Source organism: Leptopilina boulardi, unplaced genomic scaffold (genome assembly GCF_019393585.1).
Source record: "Leptopilina boulardi isolate dan_hultmark-lab unplaced genomic scaffold, ZJU_Lbou_2.1 LbouV2_266, whole genome shotgun sequence".
NCBI classification, from domain to species: domain Eukaryota; kingdom Metazoa; phylum Arthropoda; class Insecta; order Hymenoptera; family Figitidae; genus Leptopilina; species Leptopilina boulardi.
This window is the reverse complement of record NW_026137825.1, coordinates 3204588-3229780: the sequence shown is the minus strand read 5'-3', so window position 1 is coordinate 3229780 and position 25193 is coordinate 3204588. Positions and strand designations below refer to the sequence as shown.

Sequence of the window (25193 nt, the reverse complement as noted above, 5' to 3'; positions counted from 1 at the left end):
AAAACAAACAAAAAAAAATTATCAAATAAAAAATAAAAATTAATTATACGTCAGAGTTGTTAAATTTTTTCAATCTCCTTTTTTTTCTCATTTTTCATTTAATTTTTTTAAAACAAAAAAAAAATTTCCAATTTTTCTAAATTTTGGTTTTTGAAAAAAATTTAAACAATTTACGACTGTAAAAATCATCGACAACTTCACTGGATTCAAAATCTTTATTATTATATTTTGACTTTCGAAAAAAGGAAATAATTTTTTCGCAAAAAAAAAAAAATTTCTTCACAAAAAAAACTTCAGAGACTAAAAAAAATTCAACACTTGAAAAAACGTTATCAAACATAAAAAAAAATGTCTAAAGATAATTTAAGTGAGATTAATTGAGTAAGTTTACTTTGGATTTTTTACACGATAACCATCAAAAGTAATTATAGACATTTTACAAGAAAAAAAAAAAAATAATCTAAATTTTTTATTAGTGTCAAATTTTGGCGAAAAAAATCAAAATTTATCAAAAATTCAACAACAAATCACTGATGACAATAAAAATGGAAAAGAAATTCAAGGGGAAATTGCAGAAAGGATCGATAAAAAAATTAAAAAAGAAAATTTAAAAAATCAAACTAATAAAAATTCATTGATAACGTTGAAAAAAAATTATCATTTAGAAAATGATTTATTAATTCGAAATGTTGTTCCTGGATCATTTAATTCGCCAAGATTGGTAAATTTTTGTATTTTTCTTGTGCTTTATAAAATCGAAATTTTTTCCTGCAAATTTGTAAGTTTTAAAACAAATTAAATTAGTAAAAATAATTTTTTTATTTAAACTAATTGTTTTTACATTTTTCAGATACAACTAACACCGTTTGTCGTCAATTCTTTACAACGAAAAACATTGAAAAAGGAAAAAATTCGCCGTGGAATTCCAAATTTATTTGAATTATCTTCAACACAAGGAATTCCCGATCCTTGGAAATTAATTTTATCTAATTCTGAAAACGATTTTTATTCCGATGATGAAAAAGTGGATATTTGTTTGGTAAACTAAATTTTAAATTATTTTTATTACTATAACAAAAAAAATTAAATTAAATTTTTCCAGTGTGAACCAAAATTAAAAACAGAAGAAAAGAAACAAAAATTTCCCACTACATGTGAAAAATTAAGGAGAAAAAAATTGAAACGCAAATCAAAAAATAAAAAAATCCCCAAATATTGTGAAATTTTTGAAAAAATTATTACCAAAGACACGTCGAAGCCAATTAAATGCAAGAAAACAAAAAATTTTGCATGTAATACAGATGATTTTTTAGAAAAAAATGTTGAAAAACAAATTAATTATCAAAATTTATTGGAATCAAATAATATTATTCAATGTGAAATAAATGGAAAAATAACAATTCACACTCTAAAGGGTGAAAAGAGCTTTAATGGAATTGGATCATTGAAATTGAATTTGAATCAGAATGAAAATAGTGATGTCGTTGAAAAGAATCAGGTGCAAAAATTTTCTATTCAAATCAAATAAATTTATTTCATTTCATCGAAAGACAAATTGTTTGAAAAAACAATTCAGTGAAAGAAAAACTTTACGATATTTATCGTAAATTTAAAAAAAAAATTTATATTTCATAAAAATAATGAAAACTGTTTTAAAAAAAATTTTTTCCACAACTAATAAAATATTTTTCACAAATTGCGACAAAAATAATTACAAATTAACTTTCACACAGAAGGAGGAAAATCCATGTTCTTCTGGTTTTTATCAAAATTTTTGTAATCAATTTTCAAAAACATTGAAAATTCGTGAAATAATAACAAATTTTGAATCGTTGAAAAAAATTTCAAAATTAAAAAAAGCATTAAATGGCAAAAAATGCGAACAAATTGAAACTAATTTTGATGATGAGAAAAAATTAATTTGCTACAAATGTTCATGTCCATATTTACGAATTTTGACTGAAAATAAATTCGCCAATGAAAATTCATCTCAAGAACACGAAATAAATAACAGTACTTTTAAATATTAAATTCTAAAAAGAGAAAATAATATTTTTAAAAAATTAAAATTATTTTTGTTTATTCAAAGAAATTTCAAAAAAAAAATTCTATTAAATCTTAATTTTTTTTTTTTTTTAGAATCAAAAGCAGAAAATGAAAAATTCTGTAAAACGAAATGTGACACAATTATCGAGTACAATAAAAATAAAAAACAAAAGGAACAACATTTGAGGAATAAAATTAAAAAAAATGACAATTCCATGAAAAATTTAAAACATGTCAAGGTTACTGTCAATACAAATGAAAAAAAAAAAGACCTAGACGATAAAGTTCAATGTGGTTGTGAAATAAAATATACTGAGGATAATACTGATAGTGGAAATAATGCTGATATTTCACAATTATCAAAGTATTAATAAAAAAAAAAAATTCATTCAGAATTTTTTTTTTTTTTGCAAAAATTACCATTTTTATTTATTAGCAAAAAAATAAAAATTATATAAAATTTCTTCCAAATATTTTAGAAAATTTCGTATTTAATTAAAATTTTCAAAATTAAAATTCAAAAATTTACATTTAATTAAAAGGAAAAAAAAAAATTTTCCACTACTAATAAATTATATTATTGCATATATAAAAGAAATGATAATAAATTGTCCTCGAGGGAAAGTACATTGACTCAAATGAATGAAAAATCATTGAAAAATTCATCATCAGATAGTGATGATAAAAAAAAGGAAGAAAAATACAAAATAAATCACAATCAATGTTCACCATGTGGGAAAATTGCAATTAGAAAAAGTCAAGAGAGAAATAATAATTATGAAAATTTAAATTTTGAGATTGCTGATAAATTATTATCAACTAAAAGAAGTGAACGAAGAAAATTAAAATCCAAAGATCCAATAATTGAATCTTCTCAGGTAATTGAAAAATTAAAAAATTACACTCATTTTTGAAAAATCGATAAAAGAAATTAATTTAATAATAATTAATTAATAAAAATTAATAATTAATTTAATAATATAATTAATTAAATTAAATAATTAAATAAATTACTCTCTTTAAAAAATTACAAATATTCCTCGAAATATAAATTTTCTTCTAAAATAAAAAATTACAAAATAATTTGCAAAAAAAAAAAAAAATATATATTTCAGGCTGAATTTTACGAAAAGAGCACAAACGACGATGACCTTGTTGTCGAAAATTTAAGTAACAACTCAAACGATAAATTACTCATCACGTCGAGAGAAAAAAATAGAAAATCAAGAGAACGTTTTTCGAATGATTATTATCGAAAACGTGGCGGCGGTGGCGAAAAAAAATTATTTGACTTTAGATCAACAAGTGATTTTGAATGTGAAATGCAAAAAAGTAGAAATAGTAATAATAATAATAATAATTCTTGGTTTGTCGAAAATAACGAAGATTCTTCATTAGAAATAATAACTAAAAATTATCCTAATTATAATGACGATAATCAACAATTATTAATAGAGAGAACAAATTTTTTAAATAAGGAAATTTCAAGTGAAAAATTATTTTCCTCATTTCTTGATGAATCACTTGATCTCATTAGTGAACCAATTGGACGAAAAAAAATTTTATCTGACGATTCGCAAATTTTTCACGAAAGAAAATCAATGAAAAATGAAGGCAAATGTTATACTAAATATTGTTACGATCGTTCGCAAAATTATCATTAAAATTATTGTTTATAAATGATAAATAATTACAAAATACAAAAAAAAAAAAATTTGAAAAATTTACGAAAAAAAATGTTAATTTAAAATTAATTCGAAAACAAAAATCAAATGTTAATTAGTTTATAATGTTAATTAATTGTAAATGATAAAATATAATTAAATATGGGTTTTCCAGTTTTAAAATCAAGAAATATTTTGCATTCGAGTAATAAATTAATGTGTCAATAAATTAATTATATATGTTTAGATTTTTAAAAAAAAAGTATTAAGTATATTATTATTTTTTTTTTAAAATAATATTTTTTACAAAAATAAAATAGAAAATAATTATGTATATTATTACAAGTTATCAGTACATAAATTGCAAAAGTGTGTAAATATAACTTCATTTTTTTTTTTATCAATGTAAGTCAACCTGTCTAGCAAAAAAAAAAAAAGGAATTCGATCAATTAAATAATTGTCTTCGATTATAATTCTATAAATCAAAATAACTAAATAAAATAAATAACAAAATAATTCATACATTATTCAAGACTTTTTTTAAATAAAAAAAGAATTAAATTTTACTAAAAAAATATTTTTTTCGATAAAAATAGATAAAGAAATATATTTTTTTTTTAATAAAAAGAAAAATTGTTATTTTTTTTTAATCTTTGTCGTAAAAAAATGTTTTTATTTAAAAAATTCATTTTAAAATGAAAGCTTTTATTTTCCACTTATTTTTATATGAAAAAAATAAAAGTAGACAACGAATAAAAACAACTTTCTAATGATTTTGTTGATGAAAAAGTCAGAATGATGAGATATGGTTTATAGAAGTTTCCGGTGACTGAGGTCGACTATAAGTGACTCAACTATAAACAAAAAAATTGTTAAATACTTTTGTTTTTGTTTTTTTTTTTTTGAACTTTCGTTATTTTTAGAAGGAAAACAACAGTTTTAAACGACTTTATATGAATGTCATGGAAAGCATTTTAATATTGTAATAAACAATAAATTAAAAAAATTTCAACGAAACTTCTCTCCCTTTAAAAAAAAAAAATTGTTTCGTCATTTTAATAAAATTTTTATATATTTTAAAAATATTGTAAAATCATAGATTGATATTAGATACTGATATTTAATTATTTATTTTTCCAATGAATATAATAATAATTATTATTATTAATTAAGAATAATTATTATTATTATTAATTAATAATTTATTAATTATTAATTAATCCAATAATTTTAATTATTATTATTTATTTTATTAATTATTTTTATTTATTATTATTTTTATTAATTTATTTTATTATTAATTAATAATAATAATTATTATTATTAATTAATAATTATAATTTATTAATTATTAATTAATCCAATAATTTTAATTATTCAATGAAAAAATAAATAATTAAATCTGTATCTAATATTAAATATTATTTTTTTTAATTTTCAAAATTATGTGAATAAAAAAAATGACAAAAAATTTTTTTATATTTTAAATTTTTGGACAAAAAAAAAAAAGTTTTCATTTACGAGAAAATTATATTTATAATTTTCTTTACGTAAAAATTGAAATTTACATAATGAACCTTGACAATGAATAAATGAGCGAGATTATAGAAAATACGTTTCTAATTACGTGTAGAACATACGATGATCGGCCCATTTGTCCATGGAAAGTTTTTAAATCGTATTTTAATCGAAAAAGACGAATTGAATTTATAGTATATGTTAGAGAGAGCGAGAGAGAGAGAGAGAGAGAAAGAAAAGAGTGAAATGGTTGCACGCCACTGACGCCTCTCTTTCATTGTCACAGCTGATCGGCTCGTCAGTTAGTGCGCGACGCTCAACCAAACATGTTTATAAATGTGATTTTTTATATATAATAATAATAATTCACAATTTCATTTTTTTTTTCAAATCAATCATATATATATATACATCTATATTAGTGCTCGTATTTCTATAATTCTAGTCTTTGTAAATTTCACGCTAATTATTATTATTAAAAAAAAAAAAAAAAAAAAAAAACTTAGTGCCTCTTTAAATAAGTGAATTAAAAAAAACGCAAACAAAAAAAAAATATATATATATATACAACAATACAAATTATTCAATTATTAAAGAGAAATCGCCATTAATAAATGCCAACCAGTGTTTGCACAAAACAGCTGATCGATGATTAAATTCCAACTGAAATAATTAAAAATAAAACTAGTTGCCAATTTTTCATAAAACGATTGTCAATTTTTTTGTCTTTTGGGGTGAAAAAGCTCATAACAATATACATATATACATAGTGTGCGTGTGAAATGTGTGGAATTTTTCAAAAATAAAACGGTGAGTTTATTTTCATACACTGCAATACTTTATTTTGTGAAAGATTTTTTTTTTTTTTTTTTTTTAAACAAAGAGGATAATAAACGGAAGTAGGTGGAAAAGAAATTGACGTACTTCCGTTATTATTGAATTGGTGCAAAGATGATAGAATTATAAAGGAAAATAATAAATTAAAGAAAAGTAAAAAAAAGAAAAATAATATATATTTTGGCACAAAGCCAAAATGTTGAGGTAATTTTAATACAGAATGGAGGAAATTTATGAAAACGATTCAACTTTCTGATTTGCTACCCTCAATATTCCAAAAATTCAAGCGGGAAATTTAAATTCTCGCAAATTTATTTAATTTTCTTTATTATTTTTTATGTAAATTTTTTTTGCTTTTAATTTAATTTATTTTTTTTTTTGTATTTATTTCCATTTTTATTAATTAATATTTGATTTTTGTTATTTTATTCTATATTTTTATTATTATTGTTATTATTATTATTATTACTATTTTTATTAATTAATATTTGGTTTTTGTTATTTTATTCTATATTTTTATTATTATTGTTATTATTATTACTATTTTTATTATTATTATTATTTTTATTATTATTACTATTTTTATTATTATTACTATTTTTATTATTATTATTATTATTATTATTATTACTACTATTTTTATTATTATTAAATTAATAATAAAAATTTTGTATTAAATATTTTATTTACAAATAATTTTTTTTCTAAATATTCTTTTTATTCGGAAATATTTTTTTATAAAAAATATTACAAAAAATTATGGAATATTTTAGGATTATTCTTATACTATATTTTGAAAAATATTAATAAGGAAATTTCCAACAAAGATAAAATATTATTAAAATATTAATGTATTTCTGAAATATTTTCATAAAATATTTTTAAGAATATTTTTCTAAAATATATTTGTGGAATATTAAAGGAATATATTATTCTTGAATATTTTGTTGAAATATTATTATATTAAATATTAAAAAAATTATATTTTTTGAATATTTTATTATATTAAATATTAAAAAAATTATATTTTTTGAATATTTAATATTTTCGTAAAATAGAAAATATTGTGGAATATTAGGAGGAAATTCTGTGGAATATTATTAAAAAAAATGTTTATTATAAAAATATTTGTAAGGAATAAAAAAATTTTTGTTTGGAGAATATTTGTATAAATATTAGAGGGAAATATTAAAAAAAAATATATATATTATTTTGGAATATTAAGGGAATGTTAAAAGAATATATTCGGGAATATTAGAGAATATTCGAGAATATTCTTGTGAAATAATTGTAGTAATATTACGCAGGAATATTATTGTGGAATATTGCAAGAGTATTAAAAAAATATTTTGGAATATTTTTTTTAATAACATTAACAGGAATATTATTATTGAATATTGAAAGAATATTTTTTTTTGGAATTATAAAAAATTTTTTATTGATAAAAATAATATAATAAATAAAATAATAATAAAAACTATTTTTTTTTTATATTTCATAAAAGAATTTTCTAAAATTATTAAAAATTAAAAAATATTTCTATGGAATATATTTTTTTAAGAATATTTAAATTTCCATTTAGATAAAAAAAAGAAATAAATAAATAAATAAAAAGTAATAAAAATAAAAAATTGTCTAGCAAAAATAATAATATAATTTCTTTTTTTAAACAGATTGACGCCCGGCGAAAAAAAATAAAACATTTTTCCCAATCTTCTACTGTAAACGAATTTGACAATTTGAAAAAAGGTCTATGTACGGATCACAGAATTCAGTTGACCAAGGGGAAATTGGGAGCACTTCTCATTGGAGAAGTTCCGGCAGTGGCACATTGGAATCTATGAAATCGTCCGAAAGTGCAAACGAGGAAGACATCACTTCCGAATTTAAATATTTTCAACATTGACCACAAAATTAGAAAGCAAAAAAAAGAAGAAAAAAAAGTCTAGTCCATTTTTAATTTCTAGATTGATTTTTATTTTATATTATTATTTTTCATATTCTCATCAAATTATTTCTTGTTGAGCATTTTCTTTATTTTATTTTAATTTTTTTTTTTTTTTTTTATTTTTTTTGAAATACTTAAACTCTGGAATGCAGTGAGCGAGAGATAAGAAAAACACGAGAAGAAAGAGATCGTCATCTCGGCAAAACGAATTGCTGTGCAATAGAAATAGTTTTTTTTTTCTTTTTTTTTTTAAGTGCAATATAGCCAAGAGGGGCTAAATTCATCATGCAGCAGGATAAGGATCACGATAATGGAATTAATATCAAGTTCAAGAGCGATAGAGACAAAAAGGGAGAGTACAAATTAATTGCAAAGAATGGAGGCAAAAATTATCATAGAAATCAAAAAGGTGAGTTTCTTTTTTTGCCTACAAAAAAATTTATAAAAAAAAATTCTTTGTAATTTTAACTAAACCAATCGCCTTAAGGCAATGAATCTTTCTTTTTTTAAGGGGAAAATCTTCATTTGATATTTATAAACTAAATTTAATTTATTTTTGAAAATCTTGTCTTAAACTCAAAAGCGGAGCTCGACATCAAAAAGATATATAATACTTATATTTATTTCAAGCTATTATTATCGGAAATGGCGACTCGCTGTCTTTGATATTCAGAAGGAGTGAATGGACGTTGACTCACATATATATATACGTTCGCACACTTGCCACGTGTATTTTAAGTAAAATGAATCTAAATTTAATCAAGTAGAAAGAGAGCCAAAAGTAGCTGTAATTCTATATACACTTTGTCAATATTGTTCTTTCTTAATGATAATTATCATTTATTTGAAACTCTAGTAACTACCTATAATTATATTTCACGATAATAAAAGTTTTATCTGATATTTTTTGCTTCTTATAATAAAAAAAACAGTTTTTTTAAAAATTTTTAATAAATTGAAAAGAAAATATTCTACTTTAATTTTTCAAAAAAGTAAAGTTTTTTTTTGTAATTGGAAAATATTTATCACTGGAGCAAATAATTTTTTATAATGCCATATATATAAACTCACAATATTGACACAAAGACAAAGTTAAGCCTTTGTTAAAACTTCCTGACAGTTAAAAATTATCTTAATAAGGGAATATTGAAATTAATTAACCGGAAAAAAAATTTATTTATAAAAATATTTATTTACCAAATTTAATTTAATTTAATAATTTATTTACCAAATTTAATTTAATTTAATAATTTATTTACCAAATTTAATCATTTAAAATTGTAAAAAAATTTATTAATATATATTTTATTTTTTTATTTTATTTTACTTTTTTGAATTGCAATTTTTTTTTCATCTTTTTGCATATTTATTAAAAATTATTCCAGAGAGATTTAATCTGAGAGACTGCAAATTTTTTTTTCGTATTCAACAATTTTTTTTTTTTTATCTCAGTACCAAAAAGTATTAGTTTCACGCGATTGTTATATAATAAAATATCTTCTAAACGCGCCCCCTTTATCTTCACACTTCGTATCCGTAGATGATCGAATTATACATGACTTGCAAAATATTTTCTCTGCACAAGAAAAAAAAAAAAAAAAAAAGTTTTATCACTTTTGTAATATAAAGATAACAATTAAAATATTAAATTTTTATTCAATATAATTAACTAATTATTTTTTAATTATATTGTTAAATAAATAAATTTCTATGAAAATAAATTTAAAATTTAATTTTTAAAAATTTAGTTCAATTTTTCTTCGTGTCAATTATTTTTTTTTTTTGAGTAACTATTATTTAAATTTCCGAATTATATTATTTCTACAGGATAAACTAGTTTTCAATAAATATATATTATTGAAGTTTATTTCACAGGTTACTCGTTTTCTCTAGTTCCCTCCGGTTCATTTCAACTATTACTAGAGTGGAACGAATTGTCTTTTTTTTACAATATAAATGCTATACTACACACTGATTCACGATATGTTCGTTTGATAAAGAGAGAAAAGTAATCTGATTTTTGTTTTTTAAAATAATTCTCATAACGAGGACAATTAGATAAAAAAATTGAAAATTAAATTTCTTTGCTTTTTTGCAATTTTGAAAAATCAACTAGAAAAATAAATGATTTCTTTTATGTTAAGTAAAAAAAAAAATTGAAAAATATTTTTATAAATAAAATATATAATAAAAAATATTTATTTTTATTATTAAAAATATCGAAGTTGTAACAGCAATTATTTTTGCAAAAAAAAAAGTTAAGTTTTAATTATAAAATTTATAACAAAAAAATAATATAAAGAATTATATAAAATCTTTTGTTTTTTTTTTTTTCATTGTCTTATGACAGTCAATATGAAAAATAATAAATAATAATATAAAATTTCCAAGATGTTATATAAATTTCTTTTTTTCAAAAAATGCATATTTGATATTCTTAATTACATATATATCCTATAATTGACACGAGGAATTCATTGAATGAAAAATAAATTCTAACGGAAATTAAAAAGCGTTTTAAAAATATCACAACATGTCATTAAATTTGTAATTATAAGGTTATTATCATTCCAATGTAAATTTTATTCTTTATAAACAAATTTACTATTAAAATTTTACGATTATTTTTTCCAAATTATCTTTTTATCACATTTTTTATGAATTCTCATAATGTGGAAAATATTTAATTATCATTTCCTTACAGGCAAACCGAAAAAAAACACAAAAATGAAGTAGCCAAATTTAACTTTTTCGAAAAATTGTTTCTTTCTTACAAATAAGATGATAACGATTTTTTTCCGGAGTAGTTAAAAAAAAAGCAAAAATGGTCTAAAATTTTTGGGAAAAAAATTTCATAAATCCACAAGAAAAATTTCTCAACGATGTATAAAATTTTAGCAAATAATTTTTTTTAGTTACAAAAAAAATGCCTCGTGTTTGTTCTGATTGTCTACAACAGTATCAAAAATTATTATTGACTTCAAATTGTTGTTTAAATAATGAAAAAAAAGAAATTTCATTTAATTCAATTACAAAACAATTCACAAGTAAACGAGAATATTGTAAAAAAATTGGAATTTCAATTTTGAAATTTATTGCTTTTTGCCTTATTGCATTAATCATTTTTAATATCACAAGAGAAATTTATCATGAAATTAGCATTTGTTTATGGATTTTTGCATTAAATTTTATAAATCCATTTCTAAAAATTCTCATTTGTAGTTTTGGATTATTTTTTATTTGTTTCAAAGATAAATTTTTCAATGAAAATGAACATTTTACTGTTGAAAATCAAGAATCATAAAAAAAAAATGTGAAAATTTCAAAAATTATAATTATTTAAATAAATAAATTAGAAAATAATTAGTGTAATTATTTAATTTTTAATTTTTAATTTATAATTCATAATTTAAAATCAATAAAATTCTAATTTATAAACATGAATTTTTAGTATAACATTTTTTTTTTTTTTTATGTGAGAATAAGGAAAATACCTTTTTTTGTTAATTGCATCATATAAAAATTAAATTTGACCAAGTTTTTTTTTATCTTGCATTTTTTTTTCTTTTTTTTTTTTATAATAATGACCATTATGATTTTTTTAAGTAACTTTTCCTTCTAGATATAACTGATAATAATTTCTAATAAACACACGCATCTACCTCAAGTTAAAAGACGATTAAAATAATTACAAAAATAATTATTCTGAATACATTTTTTTCCTTATAATTAAAAACGCGCACATTATAGTAAATATATTTTCAATACAAAAAATTAAATTTTTAAAATATTTATGTATTAGAAAATTCTACATCAAAATAATTAATTTTATTTTTTAGTATTTAAAAAATATTTTTTGTTTATTACGATTATTATTATTATTGTTATTTTTATTATTTTGTTATATAATTAAATTGAATTTAGTTAATAAAAACAATTAAATATTAATTAAAAATAATTTTAAATAAAAAAATGGAAAACCTAATTAAAATAAATAATAATAAAATTTCGGGGAATAAAACCAGGAAAAAAAGAGTCACAATAGCTTTTGTATTGAGAGTAGAATTCTATTATGACAAACAGACACACACACACACAGGTTCAATTAAAGTGAATTTAAATGTGTCTCGAAACAAATTAACCATCCACGATCTCGCCAATTAGAGCAAGGGAGTTAGTTTTAAATTAGAGTTCATGAAACCACTCTTTGTTCATTTATATGATATAGATCAAATTAATCAAGGACTTTGCGTATATACAAACTGAATGAATCATATTATGTGTATATAACAATAATTGTAAAAGTAAACTGATGGAAAATGCCTTTAGTACGTTGAACTATTATTATAAATGACTTACAACTAAATATAAGTGTAATATTGCAAAAAATTTTCATTTTTTCTTTTTTCAAGGATTATTGGAGTTTCTATATTTTTTCAGATCAAGTATTTTTAATTCCCTAATATACGAAAATATATATCAATTCAATTTTTCTATAAACAGAAAACGAAATATTTTTAACTGCCCTGGATTATAGTATTTTTTAATTGATTTTTTAAAAATAATTTAGTAAGAAAATATATTTAGAATTTTTTTTTGGAAAATAATTTTAATAATTATCAATTTAAATTCGTATTATTAATTATCAATTAAAATTAAATAGTAATTATTTTAGTACCTATATTTTTCATATTAATTACAATTAATTGTTTTTAAATTTAATTTTCCAAATATTTTTCCTACTAAAATTTCGAATAAATAATTTGAAAAAAAAAATTTTAATTTTGTAGAAAAAAAAATATTTTAAATAACTATAGAAAAATTAATGTATGAAATTTTCATTTTCAGTTGCAAATGGAAAAAATCAGGGTGAAATGGTACCACCGGATGGCGGTTGGGGTTGGTTTGTACTCTTAGCAGCGGTGATGGTAAATCTTTTAATTCCTGGCACAGTTAAATCATTTGGAGTTTTATTTGTCGTTTATCTTGAGGTTTTTAGTACAACACCATCAGAAGCTTCATGGATTCCAGCGCTTTGTTACTTTCTTTATAGTTCTTTAGGTAAAAAAAAAAAAAAAATTTCCTTTTTTTTCCTCTCGACTCATATATACTATAAAATTAATTCAATACTTTACTAATTAATCCAATAATAAAAAAAAATGTCCCTTTTTAATTAAATTTTCATTTGACTAAATTTTTTATTCAATTAATTTTGCTATTTAATAATTTTTACGTAGTAGAATTTACATTTTTACTAAAAATTTATCGAATTTCTAATTTTTTTTTTTGTCAGACTTAATTAATTATTTTCTTATATTTCTTAAAAATTTGTGGTAATTATTCAATATTTGAATTTTGTTTTGAAAAAAAAATATGTTTAAAAAAAAAATTTTATTTTAATCTAATTTTTTTTACAGGCCCTTTATCAAGTATACTTTCTGTCAAGTATTCATATCGAACAGTCACATTAATTGGTGGAACTTTAGCTGCTGTTGGAATGATGTTGAGCTTTTTCGCCAATTCAGTTTCATTTCTCTATGTCAGGTTCGTTATTTTGAAATTATTTCAAATAATTTTTTTTTTCAAATACAAATTTTGCATTATTTGTAAAATTTTTTCAAATTTTTCCCGATATTAAAAAACGTGAATTAATTTAAAATAATTTTTAATTATAGTTAATTATTTAATTATATTATTATTATTATTATATTTATTATTATTAATTAATGAATACGGAAATTATTATTAATTAATTATAAATTAATTTAATTTTATTTTCGATTTTAGTTATGGACTTCTTGTTGGTGCTGGCGCAGGTTTGGCCTTTCCACCAACTGTTTATATCGTGACCTCATACTTTGTAAGGAAACGAGGCCTCGCGAATGGCCTCTGCATTTCTGGAAGTGCCATAGGTTCAATTATTCTTCCCCCACTTCTCAGGTTTCTACTGCACGAATACGGATACAGGTGAAATTTTTTTTAGCATAACTCAAATTTTTTTTAAAACAAATTAACTTAAATTTTTAACTTTCTTTTTTCCCCAAAAAAAAAGATCCAAATATCTTTGAAAGTATATTTCTTTCTTTAAATACAGTCGGGTTTATTTTATTAAAAAAAATTTTGCAAATTAACTCGAAATATTTTTAATTAATTTATTAAATTTTATTTCATAATTTCCATTTTGTTGAAATTAATTTTTTTTTTTTAAATAGCTACGGATAATTTAATCAAAATTCTCAAATCAAGAGAATTTATACCGATTCTTTTAAAAATAGAAAAATTTTTAAATTTAATTTCAATTATGTAGAAAATAATAAATAATTTCAAAATTTTTCAGAGGGTCTGTTTTAATAATGGGTGCAATAATGTTAAATGTATGGGCAAGTGGTCTTCTTTATGAGCCAGTGGAAAATCATTTGATACCAGCAAAAGTGACAACATGCGAGGAAAATAATGACGATGATGATGATGATAATGATGATGAAGTTGTTGAAGAGGAAGGCGAGGAGGAAGTTGAAGAAAATGAAGATGTTGGAGAAAATCATATTGGAACAACAACAATAACAGTAACAAGTCCTGATGATGATGATAAAGTAAAAAATCATCATTTAATTGTCGCTAATAATTCAAATAATTCAAAAACCAAAGGAAATAATGCAGCAACGCCATTTGTTCCAAAGAGTGCCTCGAGTGTTGCTCTTGAAAATTATAAAAATTCACCTGTTCAAGGTAGAATGAGAAAAATTAGTATGCCAACGCCAAGTGCAAGAGAAATTACTGGTCAAATGCATAGTACACCGGCATTACATGTTGTACCCGAAAGAACAATAAGACGACGTACTGGACAACCACCAAAATCACCGAGTTCATCGTCTTTTCATTATGTCAGCACACCTTATCATGGTAAATATTTTTAATGAATCATTTTTTTCTTTAATTTAATACAGGCCTCGGATTATACGACTTTTTCCGACTTTTTTCGATTTATTTTAATAAAAAGGCGACTTTTTAGACTTTTTTTATACATTTTTTTGTTTACAAAATTTTTAAACAAAATACGTTTCTTTACTATACGAATGCAGATCTTCTTCAGATCTTCTTTATTTCAATTATTTAACAAATTTTTAATTAAAATTCTTTACTAAATTAATTATTTTTAATAATTTTAATGAAATTCAATTATCTTAAACTATTTTTCAATTCAAATTTTTATGAAATTTAATAATTGTTTATAATTAAAAAAAAAAAGTTAGCAAATAAAATTACCAAAAAAATTTTTAATTCAAAATCACTTGAAATTTAATTATTTGCAAAGAAAATTTCAATTATTTTTAATGATTTTTATAATATTCTTTAAAAATTTAATTATCTTAAAGCAATTTACAAAATTAAAAAATTTTTGGAATTCAATTTTTTTTTAATGTGATTTTTAATAAATTCTTCATTAACAAAAATGATTAAAAATTTCTCTTATTATAATTATTGTCTGAAATTTAATACAATTTTTTAAAATTCAATTATTTTACAAAAATTTCAATTGAATTTCAATTATATTCAAAATCAACTAAAATTTAATTATTTTTAAAAATATCAATTGAAATTCAATTATTTCTCGAATTTCAATTTAAAATCAATTATTTTCAAAATTTTAAATTCAAAATCAACTAAAATTGAATTATTTTCAAAAATTTTATTTCAAAATCAATTAAAATTGAATTATATTTACAAATTTCAATTTAAAATCAACTAAAATTAAATTATTTTTCAAAATTTCAATTAAAATTAAATTATTTACAAGAATTTCAATTCAAAATTAACTAAAAATCATTTATTTTACAAAATTTCAATTGAAATTTAATTGCAATTCAATTATTTTAAAAATTTTAAATTCAAAATCATCTTAAATTCAATTATTTTTCAAATTTCAATTTAAAAAAAATTATTATCAAAATTTTCAATTCAAAATCAACCAAAATTGAAATATTTTCAAAAATTTCATTTCAAAATTTTCAATTTAAAATCAATTATTTTTAAAATTTTCAATTCATTATCAACTAAAATTTAATTATTTTCATAAATTTCAATTGAAATTCAATTGTTATTAATATTTTCAATTCAAAGCCACTAAAAATTCATTTATTTTCCAAAATTTCAATTGAAATTTAATTGCAATTCAATTATTTTAAAAATTTGAAATTCAGAATCATCTTAAATTCAATTATTTTTCAAATTTCAATTTAAAATCAATTATTTTCAAAATTTTCAATTCAAAATCGACCAAAATTGAAATATTTTCAAAAATTTAATTTCTAAATCAATCAAAATTGAATTATTTTTACAAATTTCAATTTAAAATTAACTGAAATTAAATTATTTTCCAAAATTTTAATTGAAATAAAATTATTTAAAAAATTTTAATTTCAAATTAACTAAAATTCAATTATTTTCCAAAATTTCAATTGAAATTCAAATGCAAATCAATTATTTTCAAAATTTTCAATTTAACATTAATTATATTTAAAATTTTCAATTCAATATCAACTAAAATTTAATTATTTTCAAAAATATCAATTGAAATTCAATTATTTCTCAAATTTAAATTTAAAATAAATTATTTTCACAATTTTTAATTCAAAATCAACCAAAATTTAATTTCAAAATTAATTAAAATTTAATTATTTTTACAAATTTCAATTCAAAATCAACTAAAATTCAATTATTTTCCAAAATTTCAATTGCAATTAAATTGTAATTCAATTATTTTCAAAATTTTCGATTTGAAATCAATTATATTTAAAATTTTCAATTCAATATCAACTAAAATTTAATTATTTTCAAAAATATCAATTGAAATTCAATTATTTCTCAAATTTAAATTTAAAATAAATTATTTTCACAATTTTTAATTCAAAATCAACCAAAATTTAATTTCAAAATTAATTAAAATTTAATTATTTTTACAAATTTCAATTCAAAATCAACTAAAATTCAATTATTATCCAAAATTTCAATTCAAAATCAATAATTTTCAAAATTTTCAATTCAAAATAAATTACTTTTTAATGATTTTTATAATATTCTTCGAAAATTCAACTATCTGAAACCATTTTTCACTTAAAAATTGTTTTCAAATTATTATATTTTAGTCTGCAATTTCTAATAAATTTTTTTTTGTAAATTCATAAAAAATTTTAAATTAAAAATCACTTGAAGTTAAATTAATTTCAAAAATCCCAATTATAAATCTTTGAATATTCAATTACTTAATTTACAAAAATGTTATCCAAAATTATTTAATAAATTATTTTTAGTATCTGTAAAATTTAATTATTGTCTGAAAATTAATAAAATCTTTTGAAATTCAATTATTTCTAACAATTTCAACTTTTAACTCTTCCAAAATTATTATTATTTAAAAAAAAAATTTTATTTAAAAAAATCTGTAAAACTTGATTAAGTATTGTCTGAAATATTTTTTTGTCCATAAAAACTAAAAACTATGAAAAAAATTTTTTAATTCGAATAAATTTTGCTTAAATCAGACTTGAAAAAATTATAAAAATTGAAATTTTAAGAATTTTTTTTTTTTAAATTTGTTCTACTTAAATAAAATTTTGAAAATTTTTCTTACAATTAGTTCTGATTCTGAAAATATTTGAAATAAAAATTTTCTTGATAATATTCATTATAGAATTATTCTAGTTAGAGAATTAATAAAATGAATTTAATATTTGATAACATTATTTATTTAAAGTGAAATTTATTTATTTATTTATTTACACATGTAAACGGGCTTAATATTGATTAATCAATTAAATTTTGTTAAAATGAAAAAAAAAATCGACTTTTTTTGTATCTTAAAGTCAATCCGAAGCCTGTTAATATTAACAGCCATCAAATCGTTTTTTTTTTTTCTCCTTACAGGAAGCACATTGTCAGCCCTACATCCAGAGCATGCATCAACATTAACATTAAATGCAATATCAAGTACATTCCGTAAATCACCAGAGAAAAAAGCCGGTAAACCAATAAAAGAACCAGAGACAAAATTTTTTGACTTTAGCCTACTCAGGGATCCATTATATTTAGTAATATTGATCTCAAACTCAACAAATGCATTGAGCTATACAAATTTTGTGATTTTACTGCCAAATTATGCGAATGATTTAAAATATACAAAAAATGAGGGTATGCTATTATTACCAATTGTATCAGTATTTGATTTAATTGGTCGTATTGGTGGTTCAGCGTTGTCTGATAAAAATTTAATGCCAAAACATTGGTATTTTGTTGGTGGTCTATTAATATCGGGAATATCATTAACAATATTACCATCGGCGACAAATTATATAATATTATCAATTTACAGTGGTATATTTGGTCTTGCTTCTGGTATTTATGTTGGTATTACTGCTGTTATAATGGCCGATATGCTTGGTACAGAAAAATTAACATCATCCTATGGAATTTCATTATTTGTCAATGGTGTTGTACAATTAGTTGGACCACCAATTGTTAATTCAATTTACGAGAGAATAGGAACACTTGGACCTATATTTTCTGTTCTTGGTATTGTATTAATTGTCGGCGCCTCACTTTGGGGTTTTGTTCCATTTATTCGACGAAAACCAAATCGAGCTGATCAGGAATTTGAAAAATGTTAAATTTCCCATTTTTTAATTTTGCGAAAAGAAAAAAAAACGAACAAAAAAATTCGATCCAATTCTTTGGAATTTTTAGGGAATATTAATTTCTAGGGGGAAAAAAAAAAAAATTAGGCGGGAGATTATTCTATTACAAAACTCCACTTTTATCACAAAATATTAACAAAAAAAATTTTTTTTTAAAAGAGGAAAATTAATTTTAACACTTATAATGATTCGACAATTTCAATTAATAGTTTTATTTGTAATTAATGACGAAATATTTAATGAATTATTAAATAATTTTAATTTATAGTAGAATTAAATTTCTTTTTACATTTGATTAAATTTTCTTTATATAGTTTTTATAATATTTTTAAAATAAATATTAAAAATTTTTTATTAGATTTAATTTTACAAAATTATGACGATTAAATTAATTTTTTGACGATTTTTTTTTTACTAAAAAATCTAAATTATGGAAATAAAAATCCGATTTTAATGATCGATAATTAAAAATTAGTATTATTTTTTTTATGTTTTTTTTTTAATTAAAAAATATATATTCAAAATAATGGAGTAAAATTTTTTTTTTTTTTCGCCAAATGATCGCATGTGAATTAATAACAAAAAAAATATATGTATACGTATACTCAATTTATATACCTATATATATAATAATTGAAATATTTAGTATTTTATTGATAGAACAATTCTAATTGTTAATTTATAAGTATATAAATACGTTAATTCAAAAATAATAGGTCTTCCTTAAATCGAACATTTTTTTTTCGATTGAAAAATTGGGTCACAAAAAATTCTTAATTAAAAAAATTAGTTTTTTTCTAAATTTAATAAATATAAAAAAAAAATTAAAATACTTGGTAATTATTTATTTATATGAAGAAAAAACTAATTTTTAATAATTTGTATAATAGAAAAAATAAATTCCTCGGACGAGTGATCCAATATTTAACTAGACGATAATAATTTTTTTTTATTATTATTATTATTATTTGTACCATGTGTGAGAGAGTATAAATTTTTCGGGAGACGAGTGTGAACAAAAAATGGCCCTATTTATAAAAAAAAAAGAAAAAGAATCCCTCACTTTTTTTTTCGTACTTAAAATCAATTATTTTTGGGGATTCTTTTTTTTTCACTATACGGATAATGTGATCATGTTTTCTGTGATCTACAATTTTGTAAATTACAAAACACAAAACAAATTACATGTAGTATTGTATTTTTTGTCCTTAAGTGACAAAACACACACACACAAACACGTATTTGCGCGTATATTTTTTCAAATTTCGAACTAAAAAAAAAATAAACCCCTTTTTCAAAATGGCAATCGATGTAAATTAAAAGAAGAAAAAAAAAAAACGTAACGAGTGCGGGAATTTTTGATACTACCTTATTGAGAAGAAATTATTTTTTAATTATTATATTTTTGTTATAATTTTTTTTTTGTTATTTGTACATATATATATATTATATAATTAATTTAATTAATATTCATTGAATATTAATTAAATATATAAACTTTATAGTGTTTGGAATAATGTGTATTTTTATATTAGCTGAGAAATATTGTGATTAATGGATAAATATATAAACGTATAAATATTAAAATATACTTTTTAAGTCTGAAATAATTATTTGATATTAATTGTAAATAATTTTTTCTCCATAAGGTTTTTTCTCTCACTGCCTCACTAGAATTTTCATATGTTCAAAAATTTTCTTTTAAACCCCCCCCCCCCAAAAAAAGAGAAAATGCATTTTTTAAAACAAAAAAAAATAATTTTATTTTCATAAAATTTTTGAAAAAAATTATTTCAAGTCTATTTTTTTTTTGTATAATTTTTCTCATCAATGTGTGTTTGAGATTATTTCTATACTGAAGCTTTTTTCATGAATAAATATTATGTGTATGATGGTGAGGATGAAAAATATATAGCGAGAAAAAAATGTAAATCGAATATAATAGAAAAGAAAAAGTCGAAAAAATAGAATTAGGTAAAATAAAAAACAATTTGAAGTGATGAGTAAAAAAAAAATTAAATAAATAAAACAAGTGAAAAAAAACACGGAATAAATGATTAAAAAAAAAAATAAATGTGAGTAAAATAATAAAAAGAGAAGTGAATAAAAAGAAAAAAAAAATTTCCATAAATGGAAATAAAAATTCATATTTTCTTGTCAATTATAAAAAAAAAATTTTTAATTATTTTTTTTGCGTTTTTATTTACTATTTTTTTTTTTTTTTTTAATGGGTTATGGATTTTTTTTTTTAAATCAATAATTATTTTTTAAAAAACTAGTTTGACAGGAAATTATGAAACATTTTTCTTAAGGCCATCCGGGAGAAAATAATGGTTTTGTAGATTTCTTCTCATTTGAAAAAAATTGAATATTTTAGGTTGTAATTTTTTGGAAATAATAGAGGAAGGTACCCTGCCAGGGGCTCTTCTCGGAATTTTGCAAAATCTTGATAAATAATTATTGAAAAAAATGTTTAAACATTGGCAAAAAGGGGTTTCGTAAATTACTTCTCATCTTTAAAGGATAAAGTATTTCGAGTTGGCATTTGGAGGAATAATAGAGGAAGGGTCACTGAGTGGGGCTCTTCTCCATTTTTGCAATAATATTGTGAGGAAATTATTTTATTAAAGATTTAAAGTGGAGTAATTTGGGGTAAGTTAGTTCAGCAGCGGCCACTAGCTAAAATTGGCGCCACCTTCTGGGCCACTGACACATAGATTCAATGTCTGTGTGCTCGCCTCCCCTACTGTTCCCACTTCTGTCAAAAATCCAACTTTTATAATCACGATTTTCAATACTTTTCAACAAAATTACTTGTAAAAATGGAGATGATTCTTAATCAGCTCGCCCTCATCTAATTAATCCGACAAATCCGAACAAGATATTTCAAGTTATTTACGAGTAATATCTCGCGCGGGAAAACACTTTTAGGTTAGGGATTTTTCCCGGATGGCCTTAAGGAAACAAAACAAAAAGAAAAAAAAAAAAGAAAGAAAAACCTCGAAGAAAATTTTATTATTTAGGAAAAAAAAAAATGTCTTGCCTTATATGATATAAATATAAATATATATTAATAAGAAACTGTAAACCTAAATATGTATTATGAAAAAATAAGCGCAAGTTCTTGACTGTATACACTATGGAAAGTAATAATTCTTTAGATTATATAAAGCACAAATGTCAGTTGTAAGTTACTTTTGTAAATACATATATAGATATATATATAAAAAAAAAATTTTGTATTTTCTTTCAATATTTACCATTATTGATTTAAAAAAAATTAATTCTGCGTTTATTAATTAATTTATAAAATTATATAATTTAATGTAACTTTTATTTATTATTATTATTATTATAATTTTTACGTTTATTCTAGATTTGTATTGAAATTTAATTTTCAATTAAAATTTTGTAAATTTAATTCTAATAATCTCCACGAGGTGTCCGATTTAATTCCTTTTATCAGTAATTTAATAATTTAATTATTAATTAACGATAAATAATTTAAGATAAACATAAAGTGGATTAATTTCCCAGCACTATATTAATTTTAAAATGTTAATTTATATAGTAAAAATTAAAAATATCAAATCAACTCACCATTTGAAGTTCAATTTCCCGCCAATTCGCCGCCATGTTGAAAATTTTCACATTCCAAATTTGCTTCAAAAATTTGTACAATATACAAATTGTCTTTGGCATTAATTGAAGTCAAAAAAAAAAACACTAAACACACAATTATCACCAAAATATGATAAAACTGATTGAAAAAAAATTATTTATTTCAATCAAAATAGGCACATCACGGAAATTTTCTATTTCACTGAATGGCAAATTTTGCCCGACACACTTTTTAACACTGATTATCACTGTATTTTTTTAAAAATAACATTCACTAACGATTCACCACACTTAATCTAATTTGATATTCAAGAAAATTTACTTTTTCATTATTAAAAATCACTTTAATTTACACAAAAAGAGAGGCGAAATCACGTTAGCTGAACTAATGTGCCCGGCGAATGGCGGTTAACTGAAATGACGAAACTGGCGATATCAAATTCTAATCTATATCTTCATTTTGAATTTTTAATAACAATACATTTTGCATTCTTTTTACATTAACTTAAAAAGAATATGCAAAAATTTTCAATTTTCGAGAATTTTAATTTAATATTATAATAAATTTAGAAAAATTATAGAAATTCTCAATTTATTTAACACTTATTTGACTAAAGTCGTATAAGCACGGCCATTATTAATTCTTCCACCAATCAAATCTAATTTCTCAATAAAAGCAACAATTCGATTGGTTCTTCTCTTTCTGACAATTAGATTTTGTCGTCTGCTCCTTTAATACCTGCGCGAAAATATGTAAAATTGTATATATTTTGTATTTTATAAAAAGAAAAAACAATTTTTACAAAATAGTTTAATAAAGAAAACATAAATTTTATTCGCTTCGAACAAGAAAATATATAAAAAGTGTAATATTAAAAGAAATTTCAAAATTTCATGAGAAATGAATTTTGAGGTTATAGAAATAATTTTTTTTTTAAATACAGTTGTTTTTGACGAAATATCGGAATTTATTTGAAAATATGGAATGCAATGAATTGAAAATTTATTTATTTATTTGTGAGGGATGAGAGGATATTTTAAATTTTACTACGTTGTATAACCTTAATATGACCCACAAATTAGGTAAGTTGCAAATATTTTCTATTTCTATATACAAATATATATATATATTACATGTTATAAAATATATGACCCTGATTTATTGTGTAAAATATGAATAGTTTATTTGCTTTTTTTTTTTTTTTTTGTAATATATAAGTAATGACTTTTTTTAATTGCGAATTTTTAAACATAACCTACAATTTGAAGATTTCGTGTATTTGTTTTTTTTATAAATGTTTTATGATAAATTTTTTGTTTATTTATATCAAAGTGGCAGTCGTGTCAATAATACCACAATTTTTATAAAAACAATTGAAATTTAATGTTTCGTAAGTAAATTTTAATTTCAAGGAAAAAATTCATTGTTCTTGTTTTGTTTTTTCAGTCTATAGTATTATCTCGTTTTTTTTTTAATTTTAAAAAAGAATTGAATTGTTTGCAATTTAATATATATAAATTATTTATAAAGTTCAATTATTATAATTGAAATAAATAATTAATTACACAATTATTCCAATTTTATAAAATAATATTATTTCGAAAGTTTAATTATTATAATTGAAATAATTAATTACACAATTATTTCAATTTTATAAAATAATATTATTTCGAAAGTTTAATTAAAAATTATAATTTTGAAATAAATAATTAATTACAATTATTCCAATTTTTAAAAATACAATTATCCCCTGAAAACATTTGAATTTTATTCTCAATATTTCAGAATAAAAATGAATTTTCCCCAATTGAAAGGAAATAAAAATCCACTTTCATTGATGCGTGGCATGTCAAGTGCATCAAAATCAAATAAAAATCATTACGAAACATTGAAAGTAAAGCATAATGCTACTCAAGAAGAAATTAAATCATCTTATTATAAATTATCAAAACAATATCATCCCGATGTAAATAAAGAAGAAGGGGCAAAGAAAAACTTTCGTGATATCTCTGAAGCTTATGAAATAATTGGTAATTATAAATTTCGTCGACAATATGATCGTGGTATGACGGCACGTGGTGTTATTAATGTAAAACATGATGAAAAATCATCGTCATCAGCGAATGATGATTATTATGATGATGATGTTGATGATAAAAATATTGAGCATATGGCATTTTATAAATCACGAATGAGAAATTATCCAAAACCAGTGAGAACAGGAAATTCAAAAATTTATAATTTTGACGAATGGACACGTGCACATTATGGTGATTCATTTCAACGAACAGTATTGAGAAAACAAAAAAATATAAAATTTCAAGAGAAAATGGTTGACGATCATAATGATTCATTAAAAGTAAATGAAGAAATAACATTGCTTATTGGAATGGCAACGGTTATTTTTCTTGCTGTTGGATTATTAACAATATCAAAGCATAATTATGATAATCCAACAAAAAATGATAATGATAATGTTAATGATAATAATGATTTAAAGCGATAACGTTTGTAGAGAATTTTAAGAAAATTTTAATTTTCCTAGTTTAATTTTGTAAATTATAAAAATAAGTAGATAGTGTAAAAAAAAATGTTTCGGGCACATTTTTTCAATGTAAATAGTTTTTTTTTTCTTTTTAATTTGCGTCGAGTCGAGTAGTTTTCAGAGAGTTTTAGATTTTTTTTTTTCCTTTAAAAAAAATTGTTTCTGAATTTAATTTGAATTTTTTTTTGTTTCTTTCTATTTTAATTAAATTAATAATTAACAATAATTTTGAAATTGAATTTTTAATAAATTGAATTTTAAAAAATTATAATTTTCAAAAGAAATATTAATTAAATTAAATTAAAAAATATGTTAAAAATT

The 25193-nt window shown here is 20.6% G+C and overlaps 4 protein-coding genes across 5 annotated transcripts in view; all 4 read left to right on the top strand.

Annotated features, from left to right (window-relative positions):
• The window catches only part of LOC127281139 (thymidylate synthase), a 191096-nt gene that overhangs the window by 47214 nt on the left and 118689 nt on the right, over window positions 1–25193 (top strand). The gene's annotated exons all lie outside the window — the stretch shown is intronic.
• Window positions 220–3807, top strand: LOC127281115 (putative autophagy-related protein 11). The gene is made up of 8 exons (XM_051304630.1): window positions 220–381; window positions 477–721; window positions 851–1039; window positions 1103–1498; window positions 1734–2013; window positions 2140–2410; window positions 2642–2924; window positions 3162–3807. Coding segments are annotated over exons 1-8 (2214 nt in total). The 5' UTR covers window positions 220–380; the 3' UTR covers window positions 3711–3807.
• LOC127281119 (monocarboxylate transporter 9) lies at window positions 5587–19032 on the top strand. Of its 2 annotated transcripts, XM_051304635.1 has the most exons (8): window positions 5587–6039; window positions 7740–8009; window positions 8167–8423; window positions 12863–13075; window positions 13432–13558; window positions 13802–13981; window positions 14352–14917; window positions 17939–19032. In XM_051304635.1, exons 3-8 carry the CDS (start codon window positions 8300–8302, stop codon window positions 18676–18678), a joined length of 1950 nt encoding a protein of 649 aa, XP_051160592.1. In that variant the 5' UTR covers window positions 5587–6039; window positions 7740–8009; window positions 8167–8299; the 3' UTR covers window positions 18679–19032. The 2 variants fall into 2 exon arrangements, with proteins under 2 accessions (XP_051160592.1, XP_051160591.1); XM_051304634.1 differs by having other exon boundaries at window positions 7740–8423.
• Window positions 23073–25022, top strand: LOC127281144 (dnaJ homolog subfamily B member 9-like). Its single transcript, XM_051304681.1, has 2 exons — window positions 23073–23409; window positions 24113–25022. The coding sequence occupies exon 2, from the start codon at window positions 24120–24122 to the stop codon at window positions 24831–24833; it is 714 nt and encodes a 237-aa protein (XP_051160638.1). The 5' UTR covers window positions 23073–23409; window positions 24113–24119; the 3' UTR covers window positions 24834–25022.

What these genes read in the sequence shown, in the direction of transcription:
- LOC127281115 (XM_051304630.1), top strand. An exon ending in CATTTAATTCGCCAAGATTG is followed by an intron (nt 722 to 850) that starts GTAAATTTTTGT and finishes TACATTTTTCAG; the next exon opens with ATACAACTAACACCGTTTGT. An exon ending in AGAACACGAAATAAATAACA is followed by an intron (nt 2,014 to 2,139) that starts GTACTTTTAAAT and finishes TTTTTTTTTTAG; the next exon opens with AATCAAAAGCAGAAAATGAA.
- LOC127281119 (XM_051304635.1), top strand. Translation starts at nt 8,300, where the DNA reads ATGCAGCAGGATAAGGATCACGATAATGGAATTAATATCAAGTTCAAG. An exon ending in TTATCATAGAAATCAAAAAG is followed by an intron (nt 8,424 to 12,862) that starts GTGAGTTTCTTT and finishes TTTCATTTTCAG; the next exon opens with TTGCAAATGGAAAAAATCAG. An exon ending in CTTTCTTTATAGTTCTTTAG is followed by an intron (nt 13,076 to 13,431) that starts GTAAAAAAAAAA and finishes TTTTTTTTACAG; the next exon opens with GCCCTTTATCAAGTATACTT.
- LOC127281144 (XM_051304681.1), top strand. Translation starts at nt 24,120, where the DNA reads ATGAATTTTCCCCAATTGAAAGGAAATAAAAATCCACTTTCATTGATG.